We start from the raw sequence: 14,669 nt of genomic DNA, 5'->3' as shown, positions 1-14,669 counted from the left end.
AGCCCAAGAAGAAGGAGGAAGAGGAAAACAAGACACACAGCCAGTGCAGTGGAGAGGAACGCATGTCCAGTCGTCCTGGTCCCTGCGGAGCTAGTGTCCAGGAATCGAGCTCCCTGCCCACCCCCAAGCCCTGCATTGGCCCTGCCGCCTTCCTCCCGAGGCCATGGGCCCGGGGGACTCTGCTGATCCTGTTGGTGGCCACAGCTTGGCACGGTAAGAGCACCACCTGGAGCCTTGGGGGATGGTGGGGGGTGAAGGGGATGTGACAGAGAGGGCTCCTGCGGAAGGACTCTGTAAACCCCTGCCCCTCACTGGGTGTCCTCACTTCGTGCTTCCACCTCCCCAGCCCTGGGCTTGCAGGTATGTGGGTGTCTGCTTTGGAGAGGCAGTGGGGGGAAAAGAGGGTATGAATGGGGTGGAACCAGCCTGGCCAAGGCTGTGGATCCGTCCCAGCTCAGATGTTGACTGTCCGTGTGTCCTGAACACGTCCCTGATGCTCTCAGGGCTCTTCAGTGTCCACTAAATAGTCAATAGCAGGTTGTCGGGGGCGGTGATGGACTAGACTAAATGCTTTTCAAACCTCACCGTGCATCCAAATTCCCCGGGGATCCTGTTATGGTGCAGATTCTGACTCAGTAGGTCTCAGATGTGACTTGAGATTCTGCATCACTAACAAGTTCCTAGGAGATGCCAATGCCCCTGGTCCAGACCTACACTGAGTAGGGAGGCCCCAGAGAACCCCTGATGGCTCTGCTGGTTCTGCCAGCCTGTGAATCACTAGGCAGACTAGGCAGGATCTGACTGGGAGAGGCCTGAGAGGCAATGGTCCTCCTTGCACGGCTTGGGCCAGGGGTCAGAAGGAGACATAAGAGGCTAGCCTCTCTGGCCCAGGGCTCAGAAGAGGTAAATTTGAGAGGAGAGAGTACAGGGCAAGAGGCTTTTCCGGGGGGAGGAGAGCAAGGGTCTCCTGGCTAGAGCTCTCCCAAACACAGGCTGCTGGGGCTCAGGATGGAGAGCTGTGGGGCAGACCCCAACCTAACTCCATCCCTCTGGCAGCAGCAGTGATGCAGGTCTCCATCTAGGAGGGTGCCTCACTGGAGGTGAGGGGCTGGGTGCTTGGCTTGTATCTATAGCTGGCCCAACAAACACATTAAATTTTATTGCTCATTTGGAGGGAGCTCAGGGAAGGATGCGGACTGTGGGTGGGGTGGGAAGGCAGCCTCAGCTCTGGCCTCCCCACCGTCCTGGGGCTGCAGGACCCTGGGGAGTAGGTGCGTCTGGTCCCTGATGAGGAGATGGCCCACTGAAGGTCTTTTTCTGGCCCAGTCAGTCCCACTGGGCTTGCATGTCTGTTCTTTTTTGTTGAGATGTAATTTACACACAGTAGAAAGCACAGATTCTTAAGTGTACATTCGATGAGATGTGACAAGTGTACACACTTGTGTCCCCACCAACTCAGTTAAGATAGAGACTATTCCCCTCACCCTAAAAAGCTCCGTGGGTTTTATTTCACTGCTTTGTCCTGTCCTCCTGCCCAGAACCTGCCTGTGGGGGACTGTTGGGAGGTGGAGGGGCTGTCCAGCATCTAGCCTCAAAGGAAAGAAGAGATGGGGACAGCAGGGTGGAAACCTAAGCTTTCAGCCCAGTAGACCAGTGGTGAGTGGCGGGGGGAGGGGGCTGCTGTGAGAAAGTTGGGGGACAGGAATCAGAGCACGCTAGCGACTGGGAGAGGCTCGCCAAGACCCTGGGCTGAGGAGGAGCTCTGCCCAGACCTTGGTGTGTGCTGTGTGTGTGTGTTTTGGGGGAGAGGAGCGGAAGTTGGGGCACACCCTGGGAGCCGATGATGGAGAGGGGTTCTCCCAGGCAAGTGGGAGGGGGTGGGGAGGTTTGGGGAGATGAGACGGTGGGGTGAAGGGCAGAAGGGGTCCAGCCCCAGCCCAGGGAGGACGGCCCTCAGCAGGCTTTTTCTTCCTGTCGTCAAGCCAGCAGTGGGGAGCTGGGGCGGAAGTTGAGGGTGTCAGCCCTGTCCTGCGTGAATATTTGAGACGACAGGATGAACAATAGAGATACCTCTCTGACTACATTTCCAGGAGGCCGAGGCCAGAGCTAGAGGACAGAGCAGGGAGGGGAAGGGAGAAGGCACCTGTGAGACCGGGCGGGGGCAGAAGCAGAACACAGAATCACAGAATCTGAGACCAGGGGATGTTACAGGCATAGGCTGTGACCTTTAAAAGTTAAAAACTTCAGCTATCAGAGTTGTCAGGACCAGAGGGAAGGTTAGAAGTGTAGCAGTTGAAGCCAGTAACCCAGGGCAGGAGAGTTGACTGAGCCAGAGGCTGCAAATCACCTCACTGAATCCCCCTAAGACCTCTCAGAGCTGGGAATGGGATTCTTCTCATTGGATGGAAGAGTAGCCTGAGGGTCAGAGGTTAAGCAACCTACCCAGTAGCAGGGGAAAACCAAGTTTTAGACCCAGGTTGGTGTGACCCCACGATCCAAGCTCTTTCCTACGATACAACATTGCCTGGGGCCCTGCATGGCTGCAGCAGTAATAGGCCAGCACCTGCTCTGTTGGGACTTGCCAACAGCCTGCCAGAAATGATGCTTGTCCCCATCCCTGGTGGTCAGCAGCACAGGAGTGCTGGCTAAACCCCCAGGTGTTGGCTTTGGCAGTATTCACTCAATCCTTATGCTGATCAGAAGCTCGGGCAGAGAGGCTGCGCACCTCTGATGGGTACAAAATGAAAAATAAGCCATCCTGATATCATTTGACAGAGAGGATCTTTCCAATTCTGGGGTCTATGGTGAGGCAGGGGTGCGGGACAGTGGGATAGAAAGACCTATTTAAGAAGCTTTTGTGCAGGACGACGGAGAGTCCCTGAATTTACCTGGCGCCCTCAGGGCTAGCGTGTCCGTGGCCCCATCACTGGGACAGAAGGTTTAGACTCACTAGGGGTACCTAGTGGGTCAGTGCAGAGCCAGGTCCCACAGCCTGAGACATGCCAGTGCCCAGCAGGTGGTACCCCCTGTCCTGGGGGCGAGGGGGTCTCTCCCCTAGAGGGGACAGTGGCCAGGAAGCAGAAGTGAGAGCATCTCTGGGAGAAGGGCTGCAGGCTTAGCGGAAACCGGGGCTGGGCCGGGTGCCAGCAATGTGTTTCCGCCTGCACAGGCTGGAGGGCGCCTGGCAGCCCCTCCAACGCCTTGAATCAGCTCTCACTTCCCTCTGCTGCCCCTATTTTAGGCCCTGGAAAATGCTGACACTGCAGAGGTGATGGGCCTTCTTCCCGGAGGGCCTGAGATGAGTTTCAAGTTCTCTTTTCTCCTTCAAGAAAATTTTCCTTAAAGAGATTGTCTCCCTAGTAAACGCAGCAGTGCTGGGATGTCAGGGTGGGCTGCTGGGGGTGGACTAGATAATAAACATAAGGGCTAAAGTTTACTGAGTATTTATATTTGGTGACAAGTGATGTTCTAAAGGCTTTCCGTGCATTTAAATCTCCTGATATCTATCCCAGTAAATGGGTACAATTGTGGTCCCCATTTTATAAGTGAGGAAACTGAGACACAGAGCCTCTGAACCATCTCACTGTGCTATAGACCAGACGTCCAATGATGGGAGTGGGCACAACAGAAGACTTCTGAACCTTTCTAACTCTGCTGGGCTAAGATCCTACACCCCTTTTCTCCTTCCCCACGTAAATTAACTCAGAGGACTTTGCCATGAACATTCCGTTCGTTTCCTCCTTTGCTTGTTTGAAGCCCTTCTTTGAGCTAGGTGCTAGGTTTAGCAGCAGGGATGCAGCCCACTTTGTACATGGGGCTGAAGGAGTCCCACTCCCGGGGAGAATGATGCAGTCATTGCCAGTAAGACTGAGGCCAGAAGCTGGGGGAGCCCCCATGGGACAGCGGCTGGGTTGGAGGCCGAGAAATCTCCCACTACCCTTCTCTCAGAGCCATCAGTCCATCACAGCAGGTTTGGGGCTGGGGGCCTGAGCAAGTGACCAGAGAGGGGCAGGAACTTGTTCAAGGTGGTCCTGCAAGTCACAGCTGAACCCCAGAACCAGCATCACCCCTGCCAGGGCAGCACCCATCTCAGAGGCAGGGTAATGACCAAGGGGGTGTCACCCTCAGGCCTCAATTCTGTTTGCCACCCCCCCGTCACCAGGTCAGGGGGTCCGGTTGATAGAGCCCAGCGGCCCTGAGCTGGTGGTGGAGCCAGGCACAACCGTGACCCTGAGATGCTTGAGCAACGGCAGCGTGGAGTGGGACGGCCCCATTTCCACCTACTGGACTCTGGACGCTGACGCCCCCAGCGGCATCCTCACCACGAAACAATTGCCACCTTCCTAAACACGGGAACCTACCGCTGCACTGAGCGTGGAGACCCCCTGGGGGCAGCGCCACCATCCACCTCTATGTCAAAGGTGAGGACTGTGAGCCCACTCCCAAGAGGACTAGCCAAGCAGGTCCCACCATGGATGGGCAGGAGGGCTGGGCCCCTAATATTAACAATCACAATAAGCCAGCTCCCACATTTACTGAGTACCTGCCACGAACAAGGACCTGTGGCAGTGCTTCTAATTTAATGTTGTCCTCACAACAACCCTGTGAGGTGGTTCTGTGATTCTGCCCATTTTCCAAAGGCTCAGAGGGGTTGAGTCATTTGCCTAAGGTCACACAGCATTAAATAGTGGCGCTGGACCTGGCTTCAGAGCCCCAAGCATCAGCTGAGCTTCCCTGGTATAGTGTGACCTCAGGCAAATGATCAACATCGCTGAGCTCCCTGTCACCAATGTCCAGGGACCTCTTGGCCTGGTGGAGGGAAGGCAGTTGTAACCCCGTATCCCCACGTTCCCAGACCCTGTCGGCCCTGGAGGGTCCTGGTCGACGAAGTGACGGTTGATTGAGGGTCAGGACGCGCTGCGCCCTGCCTGCTCAGGACCCAGCGCTGGGGGCAGGCGTCTCGCTGGTGCGGGTGCGGGGCCCGACCTGTTCTTGCGCCAAACCAACTACTCCTTCTTGCCCTCGCACGGCTTCATCATCCACAAGGCCAAGTTCATTGAGAGCCAGGACTACGAGTGCAGTGCTCGGGTGGACGGCCGGATGGTGAAAGTCCCTCAGCATCCGCTTAAAGTTCAGAAAGGTGTGTGGGCCGGGAGGGACAGAGAGCTGGCGCCTGGCCTGAGGGGAGGTAACGGGGGAGGGGAGGCAGGGGGGGCTTTGTTTCACCTCTTCCTTCCAATCGTGACAGAGTGATCTATGGGGCATCTACTGCGGCAAGACAGTAAGGTGTCGGGCACAGAAAGGCAGAGCACATGTAAGCCAGTAACTCAACGGGCAAGGTGGTCTCAGATCGTGAGACAGGCTATGAAAATCATTGAACAGGGAGACGGAATAGAGTGTGTGGGAGTGGGGGGGTGGCTCATGGAGAGAGTGACATTTTATTTGAGCTGAAATGTGAATTATGAGAAGGTGGAAACAGCAGAGGAAACAGCAGGTACCTAGTCATGAGCTGGGAACAGGCTCCGAATGTTCCAGGAATGGAAGGAGGGCCCGAAGCTCTCCCACACCCTCAGACGTGGATTTCCCACTCAGTGCCGGTCTGGTGCTGGGTGCTGGGCACAGGAAGGGGGTAGTGAGCCAGGAGATGGGGCATCGTGGTGGCGGGTGCATAGGACACCTCTCTCTTGGGGGGGGGGGCAAAAATGCTGGTGAAGTCTCACTCCTGTTCCGCCTCGTCTCTGCTGGGCTGGTGGACAGGATTCTGGTTTCTGCAAGGACTGGTATGCGTCAGCAGGACCCAGGCTCAGAACCTGGGCTTGAGGCAGGAATCAGGTGCCTGTAATGAGGCCAGGGTCAGAGCGCATGGCTGACCCAAGGCCCTGTGCTCGAGGCCACGAAACTGTCCAGAAGTCCAAGGACCCCACCCTGTAGGCAGAGGGAGCCATGAAGGCCCTTTCCCTGCACCTCACCTTGCAGAGAGAGCCCTGGGCTCTAGTTCGGCCATGACCCTCTCCGTGACCACGGGTGAGTCCCTTAGTGTCTGGACCTTGAGGAACTGAATTAGATTATCTTTCAACAACAGTAACAGCTAAATATTCATTCAATTCCTACTATGTTTTAGGCACTGGGCTAGCTGTGAGGGATAGCGCCTTCATGGATCTGACATTTACTGGGGAGACAGACGAGAGAGAAAGTCAGTAAATACCAATTGTGATGATCAAGAAATCAAGCTGAAGAAATATGGGGGGGGCGGGATGAGGCTAATCAGCGAAACTGTGACAGGAGGCCTCTCCGAGGAACGTCTCAGCTAAAGATCTGAAGGATGAGAAGAGGCAACCAGTCAAAGCATGGGAGAAGGCATTCCTGGAAGGAAGGGCACGTGCAGAGTCGCTGGGTGGGAAAGGCTGTGTGGTGGCAGCTGAGGCAGTGGAGGGTGGCAGGCGTCCACGGGTCGGGAGCAGGACCTGGGGAGGTGGGAGGGACTTCGGCTTTTATTCTGAGTGATGAGAAGCCACTGAATGTTGTCACGAAAGAGAGGCATGATCCAATTTTCGTTGCCAAGAGCTCACTTTGGCTGCTGCGAGGAAGGAGGGAGGCCTCCCAGGTGCCTGAAGGGGTCCAGAGCAGAGAATGAGGGTGAGACTGGGGAGAGGCACTGGTGATGGAGCAAAGGGGACTTTTCAAGGTCTGTTTAGGAGACAGGACTTGTTGTGGGGAAAACTGAGGCGTCAGGGCTGCCTCCCAGGATTTGGGATGGGAGCCTGGCCCATGGCAGGAAGCAGAGTGACAGCTCTGGCCTGGATGTTCATGGGTCCCTTGCTCTGACCTCAGTCATCCCAGGACCCCCGACCTTGACACTGAAGCCTACAGAGCTGGTGCGGATTCAAGGAGAGGCTGCCCAGATTGTATGCTCAGCCAGCGACGTTGATGTCAACTTCGATGTCTTCCTCCAACACGGAGACACCAAGGTCAGTCCCTGGGGAGTCTGTCCATCCTTCTGACATGGCAGGCCCTGCAGGACGCAGCCCCCAGCCCCACCTCAAGCTGGCTGTCTGGGCTGAGGGCATGGCCCAGGCCCAGAGAGGGGAGTGGGCTCACCCAAGATCTCACTGCCTGTCAGTAGCTGATCCAGAAGCAGGACTCGGGCTCGTGCCGCTAAATCTTGTGGGGGTTGGTGGGAGGAGGCAGTCCTCCACCCCCTTGACCCATGACCTTTGCCCCAGCCTGTAGACAAGAGCCCCATGTCAGCTCGCTTCTGACTTAGCAAGGGGTTCCTAGGCCACCTCTGAAGCCCAGGAATGTAAGGGTCCTTTCAGAAAAACTCTGGAGAGGAGAAGGAATAGGGGCTTTTCTCAGGAGGAAATGACATTCGGCTGCTTCTAAGAACATCCTTCCTCCTTGTGCCTACCGTGTGCCAGGCTAGCCCTGTGCCATTTGCCTGCTCAGTCTCACTTACTCTACAACCCTAAGAGCATGGGGCCAGTGTCAGTCCCATTTTGCAGATGAAGAAACTGAGGCTCAGAGTTCAGTCCCTGCCCAAGGAGAGGCAGATAGTAACCCTTAAAGGCTGAGAATTAGAAACCAGATCTTTCTAATTCCTAAACAACCTCAGTATACCATTTCCATTCCTTCTGGCTGCAGCTAACAATCTCTCACAATCCGACTTCCATGACAACCGTTATCAAAAAGTCCTGACCCTCAACCTCGATCACGTAGGCTTCCAAGATGCTGGCAACTACACCTGCATGGCCACCAATGCCCGGGCATCCATTCCACCTCCATGGTCTTCTGGGTGGTAGGTAAGCATCAGGGTGGAGGGGAAGGGTCAGCAGGGATCCTGGGGTGAGGGGGGTGCATAAGGGGATTGAGAGAGAGGAGTTAATGGCAGGGAAGGAGGAGACATTGTTAGAAGAGCTCGCTAGAATCCCCTTTTTCTGGGCCTGGCTAAGGAGCCACGTCACTGACAGCCCTCCCAGGTCCCCCCACCCAACCCCGGAATCCCTCCCTCCCGCCTTGGAGGTCCCACAGTGCATGGCTGCATCTCATTCCAGCATCATTAGTTCTGTTGGGGATTGGTGTCCAGTAGCTCCCTCCTGGGCTTCACTGTTCACTCATTCATTCCTTCCTTCCTTCATGCCTGGGAAACTCACATCACGGGGACACGTGAACAGACAATGATCACCCAGTGTGGTCATGGGGGAAGCGTGGGGTGTCCTGGGAACACCAAGGGAGACCCCCAACCAAGGCTTGGACAAAGTGGCCTCTAAGCTGGGACCAGAAGAATGGAGGTGGGTTAGCCAGGCAGAGGGGTGGGAAAGGATGGGGAACAGCACTGCTGGCAGAGGGAACAGCGTATGCAAGGCTCAAAGGCAAAGAGGGCAAGAGCGTCTGAGACATCCAAAGAAGCTGACAACAGCAGGGACATGAAGGGGAGGCAGGGGTGGTCACAGGAAAGCAGGGCCGAAGGTAGTATCTGATGGCAAATTGGGTGGGGAGTTTGCATCGTATCCGGTGGAGGTCGTTAAACGTTCTAAGAGGAGAGTGATGAGATCAGATTGCACAGAGGGTCCACTGTGTGGTGGTCAGGAACCCGCACTCCTGGGGCACATTCCAACCTGGTTCCACCAATGACTTAGGCAGGTTGCTTAATCTCTGTTTCCCCATCTGCAAAATGGGGATACTAACAGTAACTGTCTCATAAGATTGCTGTGAGAATTAAATGAATATATGAATATATATATATTTGAAGTACCTAGAATAGGACCTGGCATACAGTAAATGCTAAGTGTGCATGAGGAGATGTTATCTGAGAAGGCTCAGCCCTATGCCATGTGGGTTGGATGGGAGACTAGAGGCTGGAGACCCATGAGGGCAGTTAATGCAGTGGTCCAGGCTAGAGATGGCGAAGGGTGCTGGACCACGGCAGCGGCCCAGGAGAGTCTGTCATCCAAAACGATTTTGGAGGGATAATAGACCAGACCTTGTGGCTGCTGGGATGAAGGGGTGAAGGATAAAGGAGCCAAGATGACTCCCGGGTCTTTGGCTAGAGTGATTGGGTGAGAGGCAGCAACAGCCACTGGGCTGAGAATCCAGAGCCGATGGGAGTTTCTTCAAGGTTGGGACAGGCTCTGAGTCATTTCAGTCTGGCCACACCTCGTGTGTTAAAAGTTATGGGAGCCCGAGGGGCGGCGGGGACGGGGAGCATGAGAATCGCTACCTTCACAGCACAAGCAACACACTAGGCTTACAGAAGCACCTAAGCTCTGCTGTGGGCCCATCCTGCGCCGGGAGCTTTGAGAGGGCTAAGGCAGGAAAGGAGAACATTGAACTGTCTCCCAGTTTTGGATTCTAATCCTATCTGTTTTCTAGTGCAGACATACAGTAGTCACTCAATAGATGTTTGTTTACCTTCACACATCTGGCCGGATACTTCTCAATGCTGAGGATACAGCTACAAATGAAAGAGATAGAAAAACCCCTGCCCACTTGGAGTTCGTACTCTTGTTGGGAGACGACAGCAATAAACAAAATAAATTATAAAAAAGCAAATCAGTTTGATAGGGTTTTCAGTTTAAAATAGGGTGATCATCAAGGAAGATCTTACTGGGAAGCTGACATTCGAGCAAAGACTTGAAGTGGGTGAAGGACCAAGCCATGTAGAAATCTTGGAGAAGAGAGCTTCAGGCAGAGGGCAAGCAATGTTCTTAAGGCAGGTCCATGCTCACCACATGCAAGGAGCAAGTCAGCCAGTGTGGCTGGGCTGGAGCTCGAGAGGAAGAGCAGTACAAGATGAGGTCAGAGGTGAAGGGGAAGGTCCCCGTAGGCCAAGGTGAGGACTTGGGCTTTTCCTCTTGAGAGAGATGGGGTGCCACTGGAGGGTCTGAACAAAGGAGTGACATCATCTGACTTGGAGGTAACAAGATGTAACGTGGCTTTCTGGTGCTCTGTTGAGGACTGTCTATAGGGAGGCGAGGGTAGAAGCAGGGAGACAGGAGGCTACTGCTAGTCTGAGCTAGAGGTGATGGTGGCTTGATTAGGGTGGTAATCGTGGAGGTGGTGGGAAGTGGTTGGAGTTTGGATGGATGGATGGATGGATGGCTGGCTGGATGGATGGATGGCTGGCTGGCTAGCTAAGGGGAGAAGAGAGAAGAAAACAGCCTTGCCCTAAAAGCTCACAAACTCAGAGAGAGAAGACAGCTACCTAAAGGAGGAACCAGATACATGAAGTAGTGTAGATGTGGTGCCTAATGAATGTGTCATCTCAAAGGGCAGCAGAGGGTCATGCTAAGTGAAATAAGTCAGAGAAAGACAAATATTGTATGATATCACTTATATGTGGAATCTAAAAAAATACCACAAACTAATGAATGTAACAAAAAAGAAGCAGACTCACAGATAAAGAGAACAAACTAATGGTTACCAGTGGGGAGAGAGAAGATGGGAGAGGCAATATAGGGGTAGAGGATTAAGAGGGACAAACTACTATGTATAAAATAAGCTACAAGGATATGTTGTACAACACAAGGAATATGGCTAATAATTTATAATAACTATAAATGGAGTAAAACTTTTAAAAATTGTGAAGCACTCTGTTGTAGACCTGAAACTTATCAAATATTGTACATCAACTATACCTCAATTTAAAAAAAAAAGCAACAGGAATCCAGAGGAAGGAGAGCTCCCTTTAGCCTGGAGTGATGGGTGGAGTCTCCCTAATGGGTACAAGTCTTGGAGAATGAGAAGGATCTAAATAGAAGAGAGGAAGAATATGGGGTTCCTGGTGCAGGAAATGACTTGAGCACAGCATCCAAGGTTGGAATGACTGTGGTGTGTTCAGGGGACATGAGAACATCGAGATGGGCGGAGAATTGTGTGTGTGTGTGTGTGTGTGTGTGTGTGAAGTGGGGACGTGGATAGATGGGCATAGGGAGACCTGAGTGAGAAGAGCCTTGAATGCCAAGCTGAATAGTGGAGGTGATGGGGAATCACAGGGAGCTTTTTGAGCAGGAACAACAGAGGGTAGAAGAGTGAATTTTAGATTTCATAGAATTGAGTAAGAAGAGGAGCCCTGAGAGATCATCTAGTCTTTTTGCAAAGCCTTGGGATTTTAAGAGGGCATTAGAGTAGCTTCCATGAGAGGCAAAGAGAGGCTGAGTGGATGGGGGTTTTTGCACCTCTCCTTTGCCTACAATTCAATCAGAGCAGCTTGATTTTAATTCATGCAACATTTACTTAGAAGAAACCAGCCAAGACTCTTTCAGTTATAGGTACTAGAAATCAACTCAAACTGGCCTAATCAAAAGAGGACTTATAGCTAAAAACCCCATGGATATGAGCTTCTGGTTTAGTTAGATTTAGGTGTTCAGGTGTGGACAAGAATCTGTTGCTTCCCAACTCTTGGCTCTTTATTTTTCTTGCGGGGCAGCACCAAGTTTGGAAACCCCAGTGGAATGAGAGCTTCTCTTTCCCTTTTGTTGAGTTCCAACAAAAATCATGGAAATTAGAGTCATGGACTCACACGCCTAGCCCAAAAACCAATCACTGGTCCCAAGGGGACAGATCACCCTGATTGGCTGGCCTGGGTCACGTGCCCACTTTAGAGCTGGATATGGAAGCTGCATTGACTATACTACTACTGGAAAAAGGGGAAATGGGTGAGAGCGTGTGGAAAAAAAAAAAAAGCAGACTTTTTTTTTTTAACTGCTAGAAAAATTTCCATAAAGTTATAACAACATAGATATATTCAATCTCTTCATTATATAAATAAAGATGTAGAGGTGCCAAGGAGGTTAGGAATTTGCCCAAGTTGTCCCAGGAACTCAGTGAAGAAGAGAAGAGCTTGGAGCCCTGGGGGTGGTGGGAAAAGAGATGAGAGAGGGCAAGTCTGGGTTATGGGCGGGGTCTGTGTGCCTGGCACATGGGAGGTGCTCAGGGAGGGTCCAGCTGAAAGACTGGCTCAGTGCGTGGATTACTAAATGAACACACAGACTGGGGTATCTTCCCACTAATGCCAGATCTCTGTGCATTCTGCTTTCCAGACAGTGCCTACTTGAACTTGACCTCTGAGCAGAACCTCCTCCAGGAGGTGACCGTGGGTGAGAAGATCGAACTCAAAGTCAAGGTGGAGGCCTACCCAAGCCTGCAAAGTTTCAACTGGACCTATCGGGGACCCTTCCTTGGCCAGCAGCCCAAGCTCAATTTTGTAACCAACAAGGGCACATACAGGTATCACCTATTAGCTCGCATCTGCATAGCCCACAGCCAGCTGGAGCACTTCGGCCGGGAGTCAGGACACTTGGGTCCTATCTCAACCTTGCTGAGTGACCTGGAGCAAGTCCTTTCCCGTTTCTAGGTCTCATTTTTCTTGACTATGTAGAACCTTGATATCAGTCATCAGTGTCTGAGATGTAGATCAAATTAGTGTATCCCTCTGTCCTATATCCTTGGAAAATCCAATGTCCTCTTCAAGAATTCTACCATTTCTTGGGGGCGTGCATTCTGATGGTCACCCAAGGTCTCTCGATCGTATGCCTCCTCTTCTGTGACTAATCCAAATGCAGAAGACAATCCCCCATGATTTCCACTCATAGTCACACTTCTAATAGCGATCGCACGAGGTATCTGCCACATACACAGGTTTGGGGAATAGAGGGAATTAACATCTCTCAGTCACAGATACATCAGAAGTTCTTTAAAAGCCTGTGGTCATCCACCCCTGAGAATTTCTCACCGGCTGTGCTCTTCTCCACAAGCTCAGAGCTCTTCTTATAGAGTGCCGTGTGACTCTGCATCCTCACATCTCTCCACTCCCAGAATCCTGCTTATCCCACATGCACAACATTTTAGAAATCTCTTTTTCTTGTCTCCTATGGACTCTGTCCTCAGGGTCTTAATTCCTCATCCAAAGTGACCTAACCAGGTAGTTTTCTAAACAAGAGTGTTTCTTCCCCAAGGAGGAACACTGATACCAAGTGTGAAAATAATCACTTCTTTACCCTGTTCTATTTGAATGAGAGAGTACAGCTCCATCAAGGACAGCAAATATGCGGTGTGCGTGTGATAACTTCCCCTCCCACACTCGTGACAGAGACCCCTAATTCATTTTTGAACCCTTTCCTAATTCATTTTTGAACCCATCCTGCCAGATGCAGCCTCAGAGTCCTTCTCAACACAGTCTCTAGGCTATATTTCCATCGTAACTGGCTCATGAGAGGAGACCTGTTTGCCATCCCTGGGCTAGATAATCCCTAGACATATTCCAACTCCCAAATTCTCTGGAGTTCTCTTTCTAGCTCCAGAAGCCCAAACCTCTTTGATTCCTGGATTCTTGTGCTGTCGATCATCGGAATCAACAAGGATGTTCCCTTGTCCTTATCTTCCTCTTCCCAGTTCCCTTCTTGTCCTTTCCGGCCAGGATTTCTAGCTTCCCCTCGTCTAAAGCAGAAGTTCTCAATCTGGAGTCTGCAGACCCCTGGAAGGAGGCTGGTCCATGGATAGGTTTCAGGGGTCTGTAAGCAACAGGGACACTATGGAAAGGAACCAGGGAGATGCCCTCAAACATAGTAATCTGGGGCCATTCAGCACAGGGCAGATAAGCGTGGGCACCAAACAGCCCACGTGATAGGTGTGTTCATAATGGTGATTTTGACTCATGCAAAAAGTTAAATTCTTTCAGTTTAAGAAGGAGATGTTAGTTATCTCAAGAACTGACACACATAGAGGGGTTCTGTACGCCCAAGTCCTGGCTGAGTGAGATTGCTCTTTGTATACCATGGGGTTTAGTCTAGTAATGGCTGCAGATATTTTCCAATAAAGAGGCAAGTACCTACAATGAGTCAGGCACTCTATCAGGCACTCTGAATACATATCCCTTTAGTCCTTAGGTTGAGTCTGTGGATTAATTACTGTAAGTGTCACCCTTACAGAAAAGGAAGCAAAGGATCAGAGAGGTTAAGTACTTGTCTAAGGTCACACAGCTAGGAAATGGCAACATTAGGACTTGAGCCCTGGTCTCTGGAGCCCATGGCTACATCCTGCCTCTCTCCCCTCTCAAAGCCCCTCTTGGCAGGGTTGGCGCTTTAGGGATGGAAGCTGACCTGGGTGCTGGTGTCTTCAGCAAGGATTGTTTAGCCCAGTGATGGTGGTGAAAGTAGGTACATTCTTTGGGGCCTGTGACGTGCTTCCCGGTGTTGGCACTTTACAGACATCACCTCTACTAAACCTCAGAACAAAAGCGCTTTACGGATGAAAGAAGCAATTAAGGGAATTGGGTTGGGGGTTTTTGCATGTCTCAGGGGCACCCAGCCTGGGTACTTGGTTCAGCCAAGGCCTTTGTGCCCCAGACACTTTACCAAAAATAAACCCCTTATAAGGTGGTTGTCTGAGCCCACTGTCCTCACCCCAGATGGCCTGCTCCTCTCATGCAGATACACCTCCACCCTCACCCTGCTTCGCCTGAAGCCCTTCGAGGCCGGCCGCTACTCCTTCCAGGCCAGAAATGCCAGAGGCGAGGAGGCCCTGACCTTTGAACTCACCCTTCTATGTGAGTGATGGAGTGGGGCTGGGGACATGGGGTTCCTGAGGCTGCCGGGATGGATGGGCTGGGGGAGAGAAGGCTCAGTGTGGGGTGGTCAAGCCAGGAGACGGGGCCTCTGGGGCTGACCCCTCCC

At 52.3% G+C, this 14,669-nt stretch overlaps 1 protein-coding gene across 1 annotated transcript in view; it reads left to right on the top strand.

Moving 5' to 3' along the window:
• CSF1R (colony stimulating factor 1 receptor) overlaps positions 1-14,669 on the top strand; it is a 30,063-nt gene continuing 15,394 nt past the window's right edge. Inside the window, 12 exon segments of the mRNA XM_036845457.1 lie at positions 1-213; positions 4,163-4,332; positions 4,335-4,386; positions 4,389-4,434; positions 4,856-4,932; positions 4,935-4,987; positions 4,990-5,140; positions 6,832-6,972; positions 7,642-7,758; positions 7,761-7,799; positions 12,039-12,225; positions 14,427-14,542. Coding sequence (XP_036701352.1) covers positions 63-213; positions 4,163-4,332; positions 4,335-4,386; positions 4,389-4,434; positions 4,856-4,932; positions 4,935-4,987; positions 4,990-5,140; positions 6,832-6,972; positions 7,642-7,758; positions 7,761-7,799; positions 12,039-12,225; positions 14,427-14,542 — 1,300 coding nt within the window. The 5' untranslated portion in view covers positions 1-62.

The sequence above is a fragment of the Balaenoptera musculus genome, chromosome 3 (genome assembly GCF_009873245.2).
Source record: "Balaenoptera musculus isolate JJ_BM4_2016_0621 chromosome 3, mBalMus1.pri.v3, whole genome shotgun sequence".
NCBI classification, from domain to species: Eukaryota; Metazoa; Chordata; class Mammalia; order Artiodactyla; family Balaenopteridae; genus Balaenoptera; species Balaenoptera musculus.
The sequence above is the reverse complement of the archived record's forward strand: the minus strand, read 5'-3'. Positions and strand labels throughout refer to the sequence as shown.